Consider the following 22,690-nt stretch of genomic DNA (forward strand, 5'->3'; position numbering starts at 1 on the left):
AGACATAGGCTACATGATGTGCACTGTTGTGGCGTGGTAGGGGCCACTTACCTAATTAAATGTGACATTACTTCCAGTAACATCTTTATTTAAATGCATATAGTCATAAGTCATTTTTACACATTCATAAAATCTATTACTTCTTATGCTGAAAGAACCAGTGCCTCCTTTTCATTCGATAATTTTCAGTCATCAGATCCCTGTTCACAAATGAAATACTTTGTTCATTCAGTACATTCACAAATGACAAGTTCCAGTTTGTTTGGTTTGATCGTGAACAAGTGGCAGTTCATTCAGCCCTGCTCCAAGTCGTTCAGACTCAAAACATAGACTTGTTCAGTGAAGGGCGTATGCGTTCAGCAGGTCCAACAATTGATATACTATTTATATGCTAATGTATGGTAATAATATGCTGTTTGCTCATGCTATAGTCAGCCTTTGAAAGTAGGGAGAAGTAGTCAAAGCCCTTCAAAAGGGAGAGACTTCACTGTGTGAAAAATATGTCAGTGCGCGGAAGTGAATGATTTGTTTTGTTCAAGACCAAAACACTACTTCTTGTCAGTGGGGTCATGGGTACGTCTCCTGGAGTGGTCTTCCTTCCCAGAGCATAATGTGAGATTCATACGGGTTTGTCATCGTCTGCTTTAAGCTTACGCTAATGTTACAGATAATATACTTAAGCAAAAAGCCTTCACTGAAGAAAGGGCCAAAAATGGGGATCTTGCCCACCACCCCCAAACCCCCATCCACTGAACGTCGGCTTCAAAGCAGCAAATTCCAGCATTCAGTGACGCAGGAGAGGGCGAGTTCCTTCATGGTCATGCTTGTGAATAAGAACATTATCCTCTGTAATCTGCAGCCAGCATTAGCTTGTCATATGGAAGCACCACAAACCTCTATTTAAACTCTGTTCCCACTGAAATTTATTTATGGCTCTAGATTAGCTGGAAAGTCTGGAACATAAATGTTCTGTCATCCGTCGTCTCAGTGTCATGAATGCTTCTTGTTTGTAGAGTTGTTTGCTAATGCAAGCATCACTATTACCATTGCTCACGCTTAGCGTTAGTGATCTGAACAAACGTCTAAAAGCCGTGACACACCAAACCGACATCAAAGAACTAGTGATGACGTGTTGCCTGGCATCTGGGCATAAAAGTTGCACTATAATACAGTGTAAAGACTGCAGCCTACTGCCAACTGGCACATACGTTTTTTGCCAGCATGAGGGGAAATAACTTTCCATGTCAGCAGGGGGCAGTAGTCTGTGTTCCTCATTCAAAAAGAGACCCTGAGTATACAATACTATGTGTATATGTAAAGTGTGATCCAACTAGTGCAGAACACGCCAGAACTCTGTGCATACAGAAGATCGACAATGGTCCGGTGTGTCACAGCCTCAACAAGCCCTAATCTTTAAACTTGGGAACTCGTCGTGAATTTGTGACATGAATAATACCTGTTGCATTTGTTTTGTTTGTTTTACTCAATTTACATCTGGTAGGTGATAAAAAAGGCAAAATTTTTTGCCTAAATCCCTACTGAATTATATTGAAAAAGGGAACCTAGCCATATGTAAAGACCAGATATCACCTAGATTACACTAGTAACCACATACAGTACTGTAGCTGTCTAACAGTCCAATTTAGCTTGCTTAGTTGGGGGCGCTTGACTGATTGCACAAACACACAGACGAGAGCTGAACTAGATGAAGACAATGAAGTTCAATGAATTGACTTTAGCTGCAAAGATGACTCTTTGATATTGTCTTCTTACATTATTGATAAACTTTTTTCCTGTCTGACACTGTATAGCTGCTTTGACACAAACTGTGTTGCACGCTATGTACATAATATTATAGCGTATTATAGCACTGTGTACATAAAGGTGACTTGACTTAAGAACTGCTCCATCCACACACAATGCCAGTCACGTTTTCTCCAGAAAATGTACAAAACGTGGTATTTGTTTTTTTTCCCCTCAGATTTTGGACCGCAAGAATGGTGAGATTGATGAGCTGAAGAGCATGTATCGTGGGAAGCAGAAGGAGGGGGAGGAAACGATTCGGAGGCTGGAGAAGAGAGGTGAGGGTAGAACATGCAGTGGTTCGTGTTTATACACTCGCTCTGAGCACTCTCTGTCAGTGCTAAGGTGTTGCCCTGTGCACCCCAGCTGGAAACCTCTCCTTCAGCCCCAAAATGGTTCTTAAGGCTTGTAAACAGACATGTTGTAAAGCTGGACCACAAGAGGCTTTTTCTTTTGACTCAGTAAAAGCAGCATCTGTGATTTGATGTCTTGTTATGCCCTTTCGACATATTTCTTAAAAGTCAGTGGCAGGTATTTTAACTGACAAAATGCTAATTATTTATTGATGAAACTCTTCAGTCAAATTAATATTTTTTGATGATGACATTAATGAAAAGTAAAGAGAATGTGGAATATGTAAGGCGTAGCTTTGTGCATCATTTTTTGCAAATAACAGTGTTTTCTTGTTTGTTTGTTTTTTTATTTAAAGTGTCATGAAACCTGTTTCAGCACTGGCTAGTTCTCACCACATTTTTTTAAAAAACTCTAGTGGAGTGGAGGGGGAAGAGGGGAGACAGACAACACTCACAGTTTCATTTAGCTTCTATTGATTTAAAAACACAAATAAATGCACAGCCATTAGCGCTATGCATCGAAAACATATATATGAATGCTCTATTGCACCTTGGCTAACTTTTAAGGCTTATTCTGTGGCATTTACATAAGCCTTTTGATGGGTTGTGTCACAGAGCTGAAAAACAAACCATTATGCTCACCAAGTGAACGGATGCGTTTGTGTCAAACTCTTATTACAAAGCAAAAACAAACACTCTTCTTCGATCCGTGAACGTTTCTATCAGTTAATGTGTGCAATGTCATCTCTCAGTCTGGAATGTCATCATAGCAAATAAACACATGCTGTTGTTAAGAATTAAGCAAAGCGTCTTCTCATAGGATAAGAACACGCAGTATATAATTTAATAGACACGACGCATCATCAATGTACTATAGTCCATTGCTACGTCACAAATTGTGACGACAACACAATGTAGATTTTAAAACCGGAAGATGAAAATAGCGCAAACAGCTTCAAATTTACCAGTTTTCTCCAGGAGTTAAAATTATCGGATGCTAACATTGTCTTCTATGATATGCAACACAAGCACCTCTGCTTAAATCTCAGAAATAGTAGTCTGGGGTTTCAAGAGCCTTTAAAAGTTCTAAACATTCACCATAACCTTTTCTGTCTTTCTGCTGTAATACACTTCACCTTAACTTGTAACACAAAGATATTGTATCATTTCTTGTTTTCGTAGCCATTGTTGTGTATTATCGTTTTATTTATTTAGTTATTTTTTGAGTCAAGAAGTATGGTGCCGTCCGGGGCAGCCTGGGGTGCGAGCAGACAGAGAGATGCCCTGCGGCCAGGCCTGAATGTTTGTGTCTGCCTCCCTCTCTCCCCTGTAGTTCAAAGCCTGCTGCGAGAGTCCCAGGTCATCCAACAGACCAAACAGAAACAGATCAGCGAGCTGAAGAAAATGTCTGATCAAAGTGCTGAGTCTCTGAAAAACGAATGGGAGAAGAAGGTAAGGAAGGGTTGAAAAGGTTCAGGTTTCCACAGGCCCGTCCCTCCAGCAGCCGGAGCTTTGAACGCTGAACACTCACTGAGTTTAGAGCTCAGCCAATCCCGTCTGAGGATGAGAAAGAATCCCAAAAATCCATCTTCTCTGAGTGTTCAGTAGATGTGTATGTTTATTGCAGAGATAGAAAAGAAAAGCTCAAGGTTTTCCCAGAGAATCCGGCCCCTGCCTTTCTACAGGCTTTGGTTGAAGGGTATCTTGCTTCAGGCCTTATAAAACATTCTCTTTGTTCTCTGTATCTAAACATACTATTCTGTAGGACTCATGTTCAGGGCTCAACAATACGGATGGCCAGATGGTAGTGTGGGATCATAGATCATCTGTTTTTATGTCTTGCAAACTCTTAATATTTTTTATTTATTTATTTTACGTTCATAATTAAATCGTCATCTTCCAGTGAAGGCATTTTATAGGACAAATTGCACAAATTGGTCTAATACATCCTGTATTTTGTGTGGTATGGATATACAGCATTGATTTTGCGTGTTCAGGTCTTTATTTAAAAGTATTGCATCTTAAAAAAAAAAAAAAATGAAAACATATTGTTAAAATGAACTGTTCTTTAATTGCAAGTAAAACGGAACTACTTGCCGGCTGTGAGGGCGGTAACATAAAACAAACTCATAGTTGAGCCCTGATATTTTAAATGTTTCAATTTCAAAAGTTATTTTTATATTTTATTGATCTGTATTGTATTGTTGGTTTATCCTGTCTATCAGTTGTATGCTGCAGTGGCGGAGATGGAACAAGAAAAGTTTGACATGCAGAAGAAGCACACAGATGACATCCAGGAGCTGCTGGAGGACACCAATCAACGGCTCGCCAAGATGGAGGCCGAGTACAGCAGCCAGATGCAGGCCACAGTGAGTGCATTCACTCATACCTCAACACTGTTCAATGGAAATATTCAATGTTTTACACTCTTATGTAGCTCTGTTTCACATGTTGTTGCATTCTGAAATCTATCAGAGCGAAATTTAAATAGTGACATTCTGAGTAATGAAGCAAGGGTGCATCAGTGTAGTGAGTCTTTATTCAGTGACTTTATTCATGTCTCTTTCAAGTCATCTGCTGTCATGGTGGAACTACAGGCCCAGTTCCAAAATCAAAAAAGTCACTTCAGTTCATAATGATCTTGCAGAGTTCTGCTGTACTCAAATGAAGATATCCATTATAATCAATGAAGCTGACTAAACTGCACAATGACTGCCTTATTTACTAAAAATCTACTCTTTTGTTCTGTACAACGAGAGGATACATGAACAGATAGATCACAGCACTAGGTTTTTGAGTGGTAAGTGGATTCAGACTGACTTGAGCAACTCAGACTCTTGAGCAACCATTGAACTCTATTGGTAACGACAGAACTTGGGGCCATAGTTGTTTTTGGGAAACACACCCTTGGACAGCAACGCATCTGGTTAAATGGCATATACATTTAAAGAAAACTATATTGCCCCCTTGAGTACTGAGATTTGTTGCTGTCAGGACCACACACTTTTACACCGTTGGAAAAGCATTTGTGTGCATTGTGTACCTTTCTTTGTTTTTGTCTTTTCTCCTCTTCTCTCATCTTGCAAATACTTGTATGTGTCTTGTATGTGTGCATTCGAGGTGTGCCTGAAACAAAGCATGCCTTAGAGCCTTTGATTGAAGCCACCCCACTAGAGGGACCGAAGCGCTGCGGCGCTCTGAGATGAGCCGGGACATGCATCCCTCAGTGGCTCAGGCCTAATGAGTTTTGCTTGTTACAAATTAGCATTCAGTGGCTGTCATACAGGTAAGGGCACACACTGAGACGGCCGGCCGCGGTCTGTCAGCAGGGCTGAATTTAAGAGACTTCAATTGCATGCCGACCCCACAGAGTAAGAACCTTCTTTAATAATTAAACACAGCACATTTCCAGGCAGGGCCCCAGATGAAAGGCCCTTCTGTCATTGGAAATTAGGTTCTCCCATTCTGTTGGTTTAGGCTGACCTCGCCAACCTCTCCACCCACAACCCCCCTTCCTCTTGTCTTACCTCTTCTCTCCTCATAGGCTGCTGTTGTCAATATGTCAGCTGAGGTGAGATGCTGTGTGTTGTTTCTACTTTGCGTTTGATGTCTCAATACTCCAGCCTTTGAAAGCCTTTGTTTATCTTTCGTTCTTTCATCATTCTTTTGTGCGGCACACTCTGGTGCTATCCTGATTTCTCAAAAAAGCTCTTCAAAGCTATGTGGAGTCACACCGTCCATCTTCTGGACGGGCGAGATCGGCGCACCAATGGATGCTTGTCAGTTTACCTGTGGCTTCTTGCGTGGGAGCGTGTCAAAAGTCGGCATAGCCGTTCTTCTGCTTATTATTCCTAATTCATTGGTGACTTGATCGCCACGTTTTGAAGCACACAACGGTGGTGCCAATGCCAGTCCTCAATAGAGGAAGCAACACATTGAATATTAATGACAAGATACATATTAATCACAGTCAGGGCTCAGTGGAGATTGATGACTTCAAATGCATTGATGTTATAGCACAGACTGTAGCTGAGAGACGTGAACATCAGCTTGTGATACGAGTGCATCAATTTGTCCAACTTCCATAAAATAAAATAAAACTAACTACACTTAAAAATAAAGGTTATTTTCGGCATCTGTTTCCATAAAGAGCGTTTAACATCCAAGGAACCATTTCTTTGCACAAAATTGTCCATTGTTGTTGTTTCTTCAAAGTTTATTTTGGGAACCTTTTGGAATTTATATTTAAGGTCAACGAATAGTTGAACTTAAGCATTAAAATAGCAGGGTGTTTAAAGCTTAGAGCTGGTGAACCATGAAATTAACCATGTGTCTCACCATTATGTCCTTTACCAGGACACTTAAAGTCTGAATTTTATCAACACTGATCTAAATTAAGCTGAATAAAGACACTTTTTTTTTTCTGAAGAGCAGTAGCTGAATCAAATTTGCTTAATTCATAATAGTTCTAACACATTTTCCTGTTGAATACTGAAAAACTTTTTATATAACGCCTGTTGTATAAATTACTGTATAAATAAATATGATTTGACTTGACCCGTCTACAATTGATGTGATGGGCATGACATGATGGGTTGCCAACAGTAAACAGATGCTAAGTTCTACATCCAACAGTCAAATAAACAAACATTCACTTGGTGCGCCCATTGTACTAGAGGCACATCTGTAATAAAACGTCCCTCACACAGCTTCAGGTGGTGAATAAAGTTCCCCTGTAGCAAATTCATGTATTTTTGTAAGATCTCAACCGTAATAAACACTTTTTTCCTAACATCTACTGACTTTGGGACGTGGAAGACGTGCAGGCTGAAGATGGAAGACATCACGTATGCATCACGTATGCCTCTGGGAAATGTAGTAGTAAAGGAAACAAAGTTTCCTTACTGTACTAAAGGAAAACCAGTCTCCTCTTGGCTTATTTCTAAATCCTTCTACATTTTTCTTTACAAATACTCATTTTGTGCTTCTAATTCATAACCAGAGTTTTGCTTTGTTCCTTCTCTGTGCTCGTCACTAACCATGCAGCACTGTCGAACTACAACATCCGCCTGCACATCTTCTGATTCCCCACAGTCAACAGAAGTGAGAAAAAAAAAAGTGTTTATTATGTGTGAAATCTGGATATTTATTTTACAAAAACGCATTGATTTGCTACAAGGGGGCTTTATTCACCCATGGAGCCGTGTGAGGGATGTTTTATTACAGATATGCACACTTTATTACATGTCTTTTGAACGGTTGACAACAGACACCTGTTTACCCCCATTGAAAGGCTTGGAAGAGCAAGGGCAATATTTACTATAACTCAGATTGGATTATTCTGAAAGAAAATCACATACACCTACTGTAGGATGCTTCGAGGGTGAGTAGAAGATGGATGAATTTTCATTCTCGGGTGAACTAACCCTTTAAAGGAGATTTATCCTGGAAAATCAGATTCTTCCATTCTGTATTCAGAACCTTGGTGGGACTTTGTTTCATTTTTGCATAGAAAGAGATTAACTAATTTCAGGAGGGTGAAGTGATCATATACAAATAAAATGATTATAGCATTTTTAGTTGAAGTAACCTAGATTATTAGACTTCTAAACAGGCTGTTGAAGTGTAGCTTCTGCCCCTAAAGAAACTAGAAGATAAACATAGTTTGAGCCAACAAAATGTCTGCCTTATGAGATACGTATCTTTGTTTGAATTGAGTATTCATCAACAATTGTTGATCTGTATCTTCAATGGTGGTGTATGTCTGTGTATCGGAAAGCAGATCCTCTCCCCCTCTCTTTTGTGGAGGGTGTAAATAGTCTAAGCATCCTCCTGTCCACTGAGACATGCTCACAGATGAGTGCAGGTGTGATTAAAAGGATAAAGACGTGTCCCGTCTCATGCGCAAAGTTTGAGGGTGTTATCACAATTTACATCAACAGCTGTTTCTGACTGACACTCAACAACAATGCTGAATAATTCAGGAATTAAGGCTGACAAGGTGAGATATGTGTGATTAGTGATAGTGATGTTTTTTAATTGTTTTCTTTAAAAAAAAAATTCTCAGCCTCGGGAAAATAGAGGATAATTAATTTGACCGATCAAATTACTACAAACAGCTTACCCCAAAACATGTGACACATTTTAAAAAGCAGCTAATATTTTAGTAGATCTTTAAAATGTAGAATTATTGGTAACACATTATTTTACAGTATCCTTGTTTTACTAGTAATAACGGTAAATTATGCATAATTAATATGAAATGAACTCCTGACTCTAGTCTTCATGTTGGTAAGTGTTTTTAACAGTAGGATGAGTTGTTAAATAGCTCAGCCTGTGAGCAGATGTGCTGTTATGTGCCGCTGGCATGTGCTATCAGGGTCAGTTTATTAATTACCAGCGTGCGTCATAGCACATGCCCAACTCTTTCAGATCATGCCACATTTCACACTGGGAGTTAACAAAGGCCTATTTTCCAGCATTTTGACACTGACGTTGCCATCAGAAAGCTGTACTTTTCAACACTGGCCACTTTCATCATCTGAGCTGTGTATCTTCAATCAATGATCTGTCATCATTCATATCAGCCTGCATTCCATCCGCCAGGCACGGGACAGTGGCCTCCATTAACGATGAGACATGAGTGTGTGTGTGTGTCTGCGCTCCACTCAGGCAGGCTGTCTGGTTTTGGTTTACAAGCTCTTGCTGTCCCATGGAAAGTTTTCCGCTTCCTGTATTTCGTCAGTTATGGTTGTCTCATTTTCAAATGAAGACCATCCTATACGTTCTTTGAGGGCTGATCCATGCTTAGCTGCTGATCTGCTTCACATGCCTTTTTCATATTCATTCCCAGCATGCTCTGGGTTGTGCTAAAGAACAGAGGCCCACAGGTGCATCAGATTTGAGGCTGTTTGAAAGATGATCTCAGATGATCTTTGAAGGTGGATGAGGATGGTGTGGTGGCCATAAAAGCGGTTAGAAAGCTGTTTAAGCTCACTGTTACTGAACTGTTCAACTTTCACTATCACATCTACAGAAGAATTCCCCATTCAGGAGATCTTCACTGCCTTTCTCTGCTGTCTCTTTGTAGTGGAAATCAGTGTTGGGAAGCTACTGTGAATCTGTAGTTTGTCAAGATGCAAGCTACTCATAATTTAAAGTAGTTCAGCAACACTCGAGCTGTTCTTTTGAAAAAGTTGTGAGCTACCGGTCAAAAGTTTAAATGTTGTTGTAAGAAGTCTCTTATGCTCAGCAAAGTTGCGTATATTTGACCAAAAATAGTAATGTTGTGAAATGGTTTTACAATTTAAAATAGCCCTTTTCAATTTGAATACATTTAAAAATGTGATGTATTCCTCTAAAGCAAAGCAGAATCCAGAATGCATATTTGCTGCTCAAGAAACATTCATTTTTATCAACGTTGAAGTTTTTACTGCTTAATATTTTTGTGGAAACAGCGACACACTACCACTCAAAAGTTTGGGTTTTGAATTTGTTTTTAACTGATAAGCTGCAACATTGACACTGAACTGATTTGAAACAGCTATGCAACATTAACTCTTAATGAAAATTCTTACTGTATAAAGTGTATACATTAACTCTTTCCCTAACAGCTTTTCCTTTTTTAAGTTGCTAGCTAGTGCCAGCATTTTTGATTATTTTCACAAAGTTTCATAGCCCCCAGGAAATTTTGTTGTACAGTATAAATACAATACCATGAAAGAACAGAGACTCTGTTTAAAGAAAGCAAACCATTGTATTGAATGCGGGTATGTTTCATAGTTTTGAAAAGAAACATTTTGAAAGAAAAGCTGAGAAATCCCTTTTTCTTTTTTTAAAGACTATGTCCAGGTCAGCTTCAGAACAATGGCTGGAGAAGCACTGTCATAAATGACAAAAAAAAAAAAAATTATAATTTGTCAAGAAAATATATTTTTTAAATCCAGCACTATTTGAACAAACCACTCTACAGAATTTGCTCTGTATTTTACTGTTTGGTTCTTCTAGGAGCAGATGCTGCCTGAGCTGGAGACTCGGGTGAAGCAGCTCTCAGTGGAGGTGGAGAATGGGAACCTGCTCCGGCAGAAGGTCACTCAGGAGAAAGTCGAGTTAGAGATTCATATCGCCTCCATCAGCGCTGAGCTTCAAGAGGCCAACCACAGGTACAAGAAAACCACCTGATCATCCCGACAAGCTCAGATGCGACTGATCACAGCTGCAGAGATTTGATGTAAAAATCAGAGCTCTGCCCCAAAACAGATGTACGGCATCATAAACACTCCTGGAGGCAGTGTTACATATTTCCTGAACGTATAATGCAGTCGCACAATACATTGCAGTGACTCCATAAAATTAATTCAGTGCGAGTCAAGAGATTGAAGCTATTGTGTTTTGTGATTTTTATCACTCGAATAAAAAGTTGTTTGTATGATTTAGGAGCATATCCCTGCAGAGGGAGATGGAGCAGATGAGAGAACAGCATGAAGACGCGCTGCAGAAACTTCAGACCAGACATAATGCTGACATGAGCCACTTCCAGCAGGAGCATGCCCTCTCTGCAGCCAAGGCATCTTCACTCACCACTTACACCTACGCATGCTGTACTCATTTATTCCCTGTGATAATTGACGAATTCATTCTTTCATTGAGCCGTGACCATTGCTTTATTTGAATTAACTTGATATACAACCTAAGGAAAGATTCCTGGTATATTAGCTCTATATTAGGAAAGATTCCTGGTATATTAGCTCTTTTCCAAACCCTGCCTCAATTTCTAAAGTTTACGCTGACAGCTACTTTCTATTGCAGAATCCTAACCCAAATGAAGTGCCTGAACTGAAACTCAATTATTGATCAGTTGTTGCCAACCAGAATTTACTTCTCACAAAAAGTGCAGAAGATAGTGAAGTTAAACACACAGTATATTCTTATATTTAAAGGAACACTCCACTTTTTTTTGAAAATAGGCTCATTTTCCAACTCCCCAGAGCTAAACAGTTTTTTATACCGTTTTGCAATCCATTCAGCCGATCTCAGGGTCTGAGGATAGCACTTAAAGCTAAGCTTAGCATAGATCATTGACCATAGACCGTTAGCATCTTGCTCAAAACTGACCAAAGAGTTTCTATATTTGTCCTATATATAAAACTTGACTCTTCTGTAGTTACATTGTGCACTAAGAGAGAAGGAAAATGAAAAAATAAAAAATAAAATTCTATGCCGATATGGCTAGGAACTATACTCTCATTCTCATTCTTGGATGTAGCAGGCGCAATGATATTCTAACAACCACAAAAATGTAGAAATGTTGGGTGTTTTTCTTTCCTAGAAAATGTTAGTAAAAATCATAAGTTAACTGTAGGATTGGGTACCGAAACCCGGTGCTTATATAGTTATGGAACCGGTATGCACCAAACTAAATAAGAATGCAGATTTCGGTGCCTCATATCGTTGCCTCTTAAATGCCTGAACGATCGATTTAAATATCTGTGCTGGTTCTCCGAAATGTACACAAGAAGCACTGGCATTGCTAGGCTTTTTTAGCCGTGCTACAGCATTTAGCTCCATAAACTGGACGCAAATTTGCAATCACCTCAGAGTCAGTCCCCTTAAGTTTCATATGAAAAATGGCGACAGAGCGGTCTCCTCTCCGTCTTTCAGCGATCGCTTCAAATTACAGACTGTGGCGGAGCAGCGCAAGCGGACTCAAACACAAACACAGGACATAAGCTGTGTGTTTATCGATAGATTGTTAGAATATCTGTTATCTGTGCATTACTTTGTCAGAAACACAGTTTACAAAAGATCACGAGGGAGCAATCGGTTTCTAACACTTATCAAGTTTAAGTTCAGTTTATTTATAAAGCACAAATAAAAACAGCCACAGGCCGACCAAAGTGCTGTACAAGTTAGGAAAAATAAAAGCTTAAGTACTCTAAAGTCAGCAAGATAGTTTAAAACAGAACACTTATAAAGTACACAAATAGTAGCAAAACAATTTATGATAGAACACTCTTATAAGCTTAAAAGCAACCGAAAATAGATAAGTTTTGAGACATGATTTGAACTCAGACAAAGTGGAGGCAGATCTAATATGGAGTGGGAGCTTGTTCCACAGTGTTGGGCCGGCCACTTCAAAGGCTCGGTTACCCCTCGATTTTAGCCGGGTTGTGAAAATCTGAAGGAGGAGCTTATCTTTGGATCCAAGGCCTCTAGTGGGAAGGTAGGGATGAAGTAGATCGGACAGATAAGAAGGTGCTAAATCATTTAATGATTTAAAAACCAGTAATAAAATTTTAAAATCAATTCTAAAATTAATCGAAAGCCAATGTAGGGATCTTGGGAGGGTGGTAGCATGATCAAATTTCCTCTTTCCCTTCAGAAATCTCGACGCTGCGTTTTGAATGACCTGTAGGCGTGCCGTTTGGGACTTAGATATACCAAAGTATAGGGAATTGCACTAGTCCAGGCGAGAGGTAATAAGAGCATGGATAGCAGTCTCCATGGAGCGCTTAGGGAGAAAAGATTTGATTTTTAAAGTATGAACACATACTTTAAGTACACTTATTTAAATATACTTAATCTAATTATACATACTTTATACAAACATTACTGTGCAAAAGTCTTAGTTTTAGGCAGTTGTCAGATTTGTGCATTCAAGAGTCTCACAAAAATTAATCGCAAAATTAATGTTTGGAAATGTAAACTTAAAATTCCCTTCTGACATACTACAGCAAAATATATAAATAACTGGCTTAAAACCCTTTCTTGGGGTGAAAATACCAATGTGCCTTAGACTGTACTTTACAGACGACATTGTTGCTACTTTATAAAGAATGACCATACGGTCATTCACAGAAGTGTGTAAACACAGAGACAGACAGCACTCATTTTAACTAAATATCAGAGTGATTGACAGAGGTACAGTAGAAACATTATGTGTGGTTTTCTATTAAACAATGACCCAGATCATGAAATAGGCTACATTTATTAGGCTTACAGTAAGGGAAGCTTGGGAAATGAGAGCATCCAATGAGTGTGTGAATGCTATGGATTTATTTTAAATATTTTTAATGTTATCCTTTTTAGGCTTTATTTTTTTTTTTTTTTTTTTAAATAGAAGTATCGGTTTAGGCAACGGTATCATTTTAAAAGTATCGAAATGGCACCAGTATCAAATAAAACCCAATCGAAACCCAACCCTAGTTAACTGAGCTTGTCATAATGTATTCTGTGAATGCTGTGCCAAAAAAGTTTATTCAACTGTGCTATTAGTGTAATTTATTAGTAGTAGTAGTGGTAGTAGTATTATTATAAGATAGCATACTTTACTTAACAAATGTATATTTACATGTACTTGACTTATACTAACAAGTATACTGAAAAGTTGGAGTTAATTTGCCAGACACTTGTATTTAAAAAAAGCTCGAAGTGTATAGCTAGCAAACTATCAGTATATCTAGCAGTTCAGTTTTTTCACAATAAACAACAGTTTTGTAGTCAAAGTCTACTAGGGCTGTCACTTTTGAGAAAAATCTAAATCGAACGGATATCGAATATCATTCAATGTATTCGAATATCTACGTGCCCCGGCTCTCTTTTTATTTACAATGTTTCCCGCGGAGGAGAACACACATTCAGAGCGCACAGACGTGCCTGGCCACTAGCTATTATTTGCTTGATTTGGTCACGCTACAATACATCTAGAGTGCCCTTTACTGGATAAGATGGCAAAAAAAATAAAATAAAATACAAACGGTCTAATCATAGACTGTAAAAAATGCGCTACACATGGTATTTTAAAAAACTGATTTTTTATTTATAGTTTGATTACGGATATTTCATGTCATATTCAAATGCATATTCGAAAATTGAATAAAAAGTGACAGCACTAAAGTCTACTACCATTACAGTTCAGTCCCAAAAATAATTTTAAAATGTATACTACTAATACACTATATTTACTGTACTTAACTACATTATATGGATCTGGAAATATACTTTCAAAAACCTTTCAAAAATGTACTTAATAGGGTTCTGCGGCTCTCTACTGAAGGGGCTTTGCATCAAGTGGAGGTTTATGGAAATACTGTGTAGGTAGGCTGTTTACTAGGTTTTGGAACTGAGCTAATGCCAGTGTGTTTGATATCAGTGAGTGTCTGTAATCCTACCGTTTTATAGCATGTTGTGAATGTAGTTAGTTCTTTTTTTGTCAGGCATCGGAGGTGATTGAAGATTTGGAGCAGACTGTGATTCACCTCAAACTGCAAATCCAGGAAGCTGAAAACAGGAGACAAAAACAGCTCAGGGTCAGTTGTTCACACTTTTCACACCCTTCCGTACTCAAAGTGAGCCATCAGTCACTTTATCCTTTTTTGTAGAAAGTGTTCACACAGCTGTTCTGAAACTTGAAATGCAGGAACAAACATCTGGCTGCCGTATTTAGCAGAATGCCAGTCCACTGACTTCTGGTCCATTGATAGTCCTTTCATCACATCACTGATCATTTGCAAAATGTTAAAAGTTCATTTCAGATTTTCGTTCCAATTCTTTATGAAAATGAATAACTGTTTGCTTTGTCATGAAACTCAAGCAAGTCTTTCAGAGTGAACGGGCCATACAGTCAACATGAAGTTAATATTTTTTTGAACAATTTACTATTGCATATTATAACAGAGAAAACAATACATGTTTGCATTGCTTTCCTTATCATTAGACCCTCTGATTTTCAGCCCCTCCCATCCAACCACTAGCCACAGTTTTTTTTTAAATGAATTCCCCATTAATAAAATATTTTGTACATCTTGTTTGTTTCAATCAGAAATATGCCATATTACAGAAGTAAAATGGATTGCATGAAAACCTTGTTTTGATTTTTTATTCAGGACCAAGAGAATAAGTTGCAGCAAGAGATAACTGACCTACAAAATATCACTGACAAAAAGGTAATTCATCTATTCACAAAAACAATATTAAATGTATGTTTTAAATAATTGTATACAAAATGTGATTTTGCTACAAAATATCAAATATAAGCAAGTGGTCACTGATTATAAAGAAACATACAGACAAGCACACACACCCATTCTGTGCCCACTCTCAGTGATTGTGGTTTATGAATGTACATTACAGATTTTTACATTGCATTTTTATGCTTAATAATACCAAACATAAAACTATGACAGTGCTAGTGATTATATTGAGGCAATAGTAATGAATTTAAGCAACATTTTAAGAGACTGGACCTTCTTCACAATCACCACCCGTCTCAGAAGTGTTATAAACCAAAGCAGGTTTAGGTTTTTAGGTAGACATGAAAGCATTTGCTCGGCTCTCAATTGCCCTAGTTCACTTTGATGATGTGGCTGTAAAATGTAGGCCCTGTTTCCACCTGGTATTAAGATTTTCAGTGATCCGATCACAAATGGTCAAGTGAAATGCAATACCATTTATATTATTAGCATACGTTTCAAACGTGGATCCTTTGATCAGTTGTAGATGGCGAGTAAGCGGAGCTTCACACGTTCATTTCCAGAACACCTTCAGAGTGCTTAGTGTTTCCACTAAAAATGTGATGTGGTCACATGCATTTTTGTCTACCTCTGTATGTAATTTACACCTCTATTTAGCACTGACCACTTGTGATTGGACAGCCTCATGAGGGTACCAAGTGTTTTCCCAAATGAAAGGGGAGCATAACTGGACAGTCATAATCCGACCTGATAGCCCCACTAATTATGAGACTAAAAGGAGCTGCTGCCAAGCGGCTCCCTTTCGAAAGTCTTCAAAGCTTCAGAACTGTCATAAAAAGGCTGCTTTAATAATTGGGCCGACACAATCAGGTGAAGATAAGTTTTAAGATCAGTCTCAGACACCTGGTTGCTGCCTGCCACCCCACCTTCAAAGGGCCGGTCTGGTCATAAAGCTGGACGGTGAGGCGGACCTCTGTCAAGGGCACATCTGCAAAGCAGAGGCCTTATACACCTGCAGGCCAGCCGTCTGCCAGCGGCTGCTCAAGGCTGACCTCTGACCTTTTGAAAATTAGATCAGCTCTGTTTAGTTATGCCGAAGGGTGGGAGCTGATGAAGCGTGTTGAGTGATTGACACTTCTGCTGTCCTGTCACAGCTGCAGACACTTCAGGCCGAGCTGGAAAAGGAGAGAGCCAACAGCAAGAGGAAGATGAGCAAGATGGAGAACTCACTCAGGTACATACATACAAACAGAGTTCGTTGTTTGGTGCTGTTTTCATTTGGGCAACTGTGAATGGAGAGATTGCACTCGGCTGCGCACCAAAAGCAGACCAAACGTCTCGGCCCGTTTGCAGTCTGACTCGTTTCGCTTGTGGTGAGAAAGCAATCCGACCTAACGGACCAGCAAACCAAGCGCTGTCATAATTCATAATTGGAAATGTGTTATGTAAAAAACAGCAGACAGTGCCTGATTCTATGAGTGAGTATATTAGTTATTGGACTTGAAAACCGAAGAGCACCTCTTCATATTTAAACATTTTGTAAATAATTGCTCTTCATTACAAGAATTCTGTCTGGGCGAAGCCTTGATTCCCGCTGGCTGTAACTACATTTTATATATAATCATATAGATAGTTATATAAGAGCGGAAATGACGGCTACATTCGTTAGTGTTTGCATGTGCCAGGACAGCTATAAAGCCACAACAAGCCGCGAAACGAACTTGACAGTCCATCTTGAATGATGCAGAGGAAATAAACAGGCGAACTCTGACCAATAAGAGCACAGCTTTACTCACATGTGACCTGCATAAACCCAGTTTGGTATGCTTTGCAATGCTGCCTTGTGAAAGTGAACTGAACCTAGAATGTAACAATTTACGTGTAAGTCTCTGATTCAGAACAAAGGAAACGATCTACAGATCTGAAAACACCCTCAGTTTTAGTTAAGTATAATAAACCTTGCATAACATTATTTTACTGTTATTTGGATACACAAATGCTGCTTCTCATTTGAGTGTACAAGGGCAATATTTGGTCAGTCTTGCCTCCCTGACTGCTCTTGAGTTGTGATGTCCAGCAGTGCTGTAGTATTGTTGTGTGCTAGCGGAGACCAGTAAAATGTGAACAATGCTGTGGTCTGGACTGGATTATGGGGCTGTAGAAGAGGCTCTGCTCTAAGTCCTGTTTTGGGAAGGCCATCTCCTGGCCCACAACAGAGTCCTTAGATGTGGAGCTAGCGTAGGGTTACTGCCTGTGCTCCCGGAGCCCGTTCCCAACCGCAGGAATGCAGCGGGAGATGTGGAAGTGGTTAGGATGGCGTTCTGAGGAAGCTTTCAGGGTTTGTGTGCCGGGTGGAATCGCACACTTCAGGTTAGACGCTGTTCGAGTTTGTCTGGCCTCGCTTTTTCACTGTCACTCAAGGAAAATGAGCCAAACTCCCCTGACAAGCTGTGTGCCACGTTCAACATACCCACCAGGCGCAGATGTGAGATTATTTACAGTGTCTAAACACTGGTGGAAAACCTCCCATTTAGGTTGAAGAATGACATCAGGCTGGACTCGACCCACCTATGAGCTCATTATTTGCTGTTTGTTTGTTTGGCCCTTGTCCTGGTGTATCACTCACTCTTGGCAGTAACTGTACGCGTTTAATTAGATTTCAGTCATTAACTCTGCCGGTGGACATGTGACATCATCATCATCTCCTGGAGCACAAGACCTGGTCCTGAATTAATAGTTTTTACAGGAAAACATTTCCATGACATACTTTTTTTTTTCTTTTTGTATGCTGTCGTTTTTGTTCCAGTATAAATTTAAATGTGTTTTCATTAACACGTTTTTGGAATGGAAAGCTGAATAAGAAGAGGTGATATAGAATATGTGGCTTTAGAGATTGGTCAGTTTATTTTCTTTGAGGAACCACATTACAGTATAAGATCATTTACAGGCAGTTTGGCAACACTTTAGTATAGGGACCAACTGTCACTCTTAACTAGATGCTTATTAGCATGCCTATTATTAACATATTGGCTGTTTATTTGTACTTCTAAAGCATGTATTCTTGCATTACCATACTTTATGGTTTGTTAATAGCAAGAATTGGACCTTAATGTAAAGTGTGACAGGCAATTTTATTAATTTCATTCTTAAATGTGTCAGTGTGGTCTTTTATATCAAATACTTACATTTAAACACTTAATAAATTAATCAATCAGAGTCCTATAGCCTGTTACCAAAAAAGAATGCTGCCCAGAGTTGGACTTTTACAGTGAAAATTCTTTGCACGAGCTTGCGTTTGGAGTCTCCTGGATTCGCATGTGCACAGGTGAAAGTCAACAGAATGAAAATTGTAGTGGGAGTGGCCCTTTTGTTTGGTACATATGCATGCCAAACTGAAAGACACTTACATGTACACCCCGAGTTACTATACTACTGCACAATGAAAATTGTATATTATATAAATATAGATGATCGATTCACCATTTTATGTCATATTTAAAATTGCTGCATTAATCTAACACATGCTACAGTATTTTATTCCTTAGCATAAAAATAACAAATGTTACAGCAGTTTATTTTTGTCTCTTTTGTAAAAAAGAAAAAACTGAAATGAGACTACTATTAAATGAAGGAAATCAGGTCTGGCTGTCATTGGCACATATGTAATTTAAAACTGTTCCAGGACGTTTTGCATGTCTTGTTCCGTATAGCACAACGCTTCCTTTCATCTGCCGAATTGTGATTTTTTTTTTTTTTTTCTGTCACTGCTTTAAAGTGTCGAGATGAAACGAGTGCCGTTATCTGACGTACCCATTAGTGCGCCAGACACACATGGCTTAGGATGAATAAATTAGCCCCACAAGAGCAATGAACAACACAGATGCCCATTTGTGTCAATAGGCAAGCACATTTACACTGCAGTCCTCATCGAGCTAATTAAACAGTCATTGGGCTAACGAGCACCCAGGTTCCCCCGATCTGCTACCTACCTGCCGTTCAGGGTCTTTTGGCCGCTTTAAAGTCAGCGCAGAACTTCAAACGGCCAGCCAGCACACACATCAAGAGAGCACCGCCTGATAGCAGAGATCAGAGGATGAGCGGAGAAATTTAAACGAGATGAAACCGCATAAAGTGCTGGCTGCTCTCCGCATTATATGCAGGCTGGCATGTTGGACACACTTTCATGTTCATATGTGTTACAGAGAGGCTGTGAAAATGTATGTAATATTTAGCTAGATTTGCATCATTTTTGCGTGTACATTTTATTTGTATTTAGAATTTTGTCATTTTTGCATGCCCTTTTGATATGCATGTGAATTTAAACATGCATGCTAGTAGATGCAAGCAGCTGGTGCCCTGTTTGTTTGTCTGAGCCCCCTTCCCTTCAAAAGACCACCCCCTTCCCAATGCAAATGAGAACTGGTGCATTGTTTAACTTTATGTTGCTATGGCAATACCATAGTGAGCTACTATGCTTTGAAAAAAAAGAGTTAGCTTTTTTTGATCTGAGTGTCTGTCTGATCATCAGAGGAAATGCATATACATGACGAACCATTGTGCTCTGAATGTTCAAACTGGTCTTGGTTTTATTTTGATAATGCAAGGGCTTCTTAGAGCTGAAAGCCTCTGTAAACCCTTTCTTGTTCCCTTCCTGCTGCTTTTATTTATCCATACCAATTCTTTTAATAATCACCAGTCAAGTCAGTGAACTCAGGATTATTTCCATTCACACTTGGATTTGCATGGATAGATGGTTGCTTGCTTTGTGTCTATCTCTGTTTAACCACACATTTCAGAAGACGGCCAGGTCACCTAAACAGACCAATTCAGTTCCCATCACTGAAATATGTTTGTCTTAATATGCGGCATGATTGTCAATGTAAGATCACATGAGGGAAGTGCCACAGGGATATGTGCTTGCCCCGGCTATGTTGTCCCACGTCTGCAGCTGCGGCTCTCTTTGAATCTCGGCTGCAGCCCAGTCCGGCTCTGGTGGGGGAGGAAGGGGGCACATCCCTGGGGATTCAGGGGCAAACATCAAACAGACTAATCACTGCAGTCCCGCTGGATCAGACGGAGGATAAGAATAGGCAAGAAAATAAACCAGCTGGCCTTAAACTCTGTTCTTCGTTTTGAAAACGATAGTGTTGCATTCCCTAGATGAAGTGCAGAATAAACTCATCATTTGAATTTGCACAGATCTCCTCTCCTACCAAAACGTGATTTTTTTTTGCTCTTCTGCAGACATAGAAGAGACTAATTTCTTTTTGGATATGTATTTTTGTCATTCTGAGTAGATGCTCCAAGCCAAAGATAGTCAGGGAGTTAGGGTGTGTTTGCAGTGGCATACAACTCTTGCTATTTTTAAATTATGCATAGTACAGTATATGAATTTTGTTTTGTATGTCTGGATGGACTTCTACATTCAGAGCACACTGCATGCACATTTGCATCTGATATGCCAAACAATTGATAGAAATCAAATGTTTCAACCTAGAATTAGTGCCAAAGGAAAATAAATATGATATTGGTTGAAATACAAATATCACTGATATGTCAATACAAGCAACAGAGATGGGCTTTACTGCAAATGCATAGTGATGTAGTGAAGCTCATGTAATATTTTGCTTGATTCAGATGGCTATAGCAGTGTTACTTTCATCCAGCTGTGCAACTTGGTGACCTCCATTGATTTAATTGTTGTCGGTGTGAATGCTCAGTTACACTAAAAAAATACTGCCTTTCTGTTAAATAAAGCAACCAAGACCTCCCTTTTTGTAGGTAGTTACATTTTGAAGTCCAGAGATACTTTAAGCCCACGTGTGTATTAATGCGTACACTGAATATGGTCATTAACTGTTGGAACTGTTAAGATTTCTTAATGGGTCAGTATCACCATAGAGTGCCTTTGAACTCTCACAATTCTCAAACATTTTGGTTTTAATTTCCCCTTAACTTTATATCATGTTATAAATAGTAGACACTCAAGTACTGTAGAAGCATATTAGCTGAGCTCCCATTATTTTTTAGATAATAATGTGCCATTGTTTGAAGCATAAACAATAAGATATGTCAACCTTGTCATGTATGTCCATCATACTGTTAAATACATTTTCATTGCAAAATTAAGATGCAAATTGTATATATATCATATATCATATCATATATATAATCATTTTATATCATATTTTATTCATTCATTCATTTATATGTATTCATTTATATGTATTTTGGTTTTGGTTTAGGATACATCCAGTGCTAGCTATGGATTTAGTTTTAGCTGAACGAAGACATCAACCATTTTGTTCCAGAAGCGTCTAAAATATTATTTCCACCATTGAATGTGATCAAACATAATACGTTATATCACGGGAGATATGGTGAAATGTTGACATATTTCTTCATTGTTAGAAGACAAATTAAATATACTATTGAGAGTTTGAAGAGTTTTTCTAAAAGTCGCAAAGTGGTGTCAAACATGCCCGTAGTTGAAGAAACATGCATGACCCTTCATCTCAGTATAAAGATGAGTGAGTCTGTTCTTGAGTGCTGCTTGATTGAAAGTCTGCAGTATTGCTCTTGGCGGTAAACAGCTCACATGTGTTGCTGTGTAGACGCTTTCATTTTTAAACTCTTGATTGTGGATAGGTGATTGAAATCTGATCTCAGCTTTGATCTGCAAAGTTGATTCAAATAGATGCTTGTGCAACTCACCAAACAACGCAAACACACTGAATTTCAGAAGTTACAGGCACATGACGTTCAGCTGCATATGTGGCAAGAACAAACTTTTATTCCCGTCATCTGTTTTTACTTTTTTGCAATTATCAGAATTTTTTTCCCCTTCATTTTAACGTTGCATTGTTTATGAGTTATGGTCTGCATACATGTGTGTCTAACACATGCCTGATGTTCTTAAGGATTACTATAAATTAATGAGTCCAAAGTGTCCAAAAACACATTGAGAGAAGGCCTTTTGGCGGGGGATTCATTCGCTGTTGCTATAGGAGAGAAGTGGGAGGCGTACCCTGTTGCATAGGAATGGAGAAAACAGCGCGCTGAAAATGCATCTGAAAGCATTTAAATCGAACACAGTCACACTTTCCACAGAGCATTACATGCATACCATCAGTCCCTGCTTCCTGCAGACACCTGCTCTTCCTTCAGGGGGCGCCATACAGACACAATGATCATCCGGGATGGCAGGAATAACCTTTCAGTGCTAAGCTGAAACTACGAACAAATTCCTTGTGTTTGGAATTTCCTCTGGAAGTTTTAAAGAGATGCAGATGTTGTTTTCTTGTATCATACGCAAACCGCATCATTGAATAATCGCCTCATGCTTAAAGAAGGAGGTTTATAGTGTGTGTCATTGAATGTGTCTTTTGCACTGGGAATGACATTAATTAAGAGGCATCCCTGAATGTAATACCACCCAAGAGTCACACACTTCACTGATTCAGCAGCACACTCTCCTGGTGGTCCACACTGTCGCAAAAATCAACGCAACACTTCTTTTTTTTATTTTACATCAAATAAGTGATTTCACGGGTATTTGGGTCA

The 22,690-nt window shown here is 39.0% G+C and overlaps 1 protein-coding gene across 6 annotated transcripts in view; it reads left to right on the forward strand.

Annotated features, from left to right (window-relative positions):
* Positions 1-22,690, forward strand: part of cep112 (centrosomal protein 112) — a 177,916-nt gene that overhangs the window by 56,945 nt on the left and 98,281 nt on the right. For all 6 annotated transcript variants that reach the window (XM_052552539.1, XM_052552544.1, XM_052552541.1 and 3 more), the window contains 8 exons: positions 1,982-2,081; positions 3,490-3,608; positions 4,382-4,525; positions 10,164-10,318; positions 10,593-10,722; positions 14,372-14,464; positions 15,041-15,100; positions 16,282-16,361. In XM_052552539.1, coding sequence (XP_052408499.1) covers positions 1,982-2,081; positions 3,490-3,608; positions 4,382-4,525; positions 10,164-10,318; positions 10,593-10,722; positions 14,372-14,464; positions 15,041-15,100; positions 16,282-16,361 — 881 coding nt within the window. The remainder of the gene's footprint in view (positions 1-1,981; positions 2,082-3,489; positions 3,609-4,381; positions 4,526-10,163; positions 10,319-10,592; positions 10,723-14,371; positions 14,465-15,040; positions 15,101-16,281; positions 16,362-22,690) is intronic.

Source organism: Carassius gibelio, chromosome B3 (assembly GCF_023724105.1).
Source record: "Carassius gibelio isolate Cgi1373 ecotype wild population from Czech Republic chromosome B3, carGib1.2-hapl.c, whole genome shotgun sequence".
NCBI classification, from domain to species: domain Eukaryota; kingdom Metazoa; phylum Chordata; class Actinopteri; order Cypriniformes; family Cyprinidae; genus Carassius; species Carassius gibelio.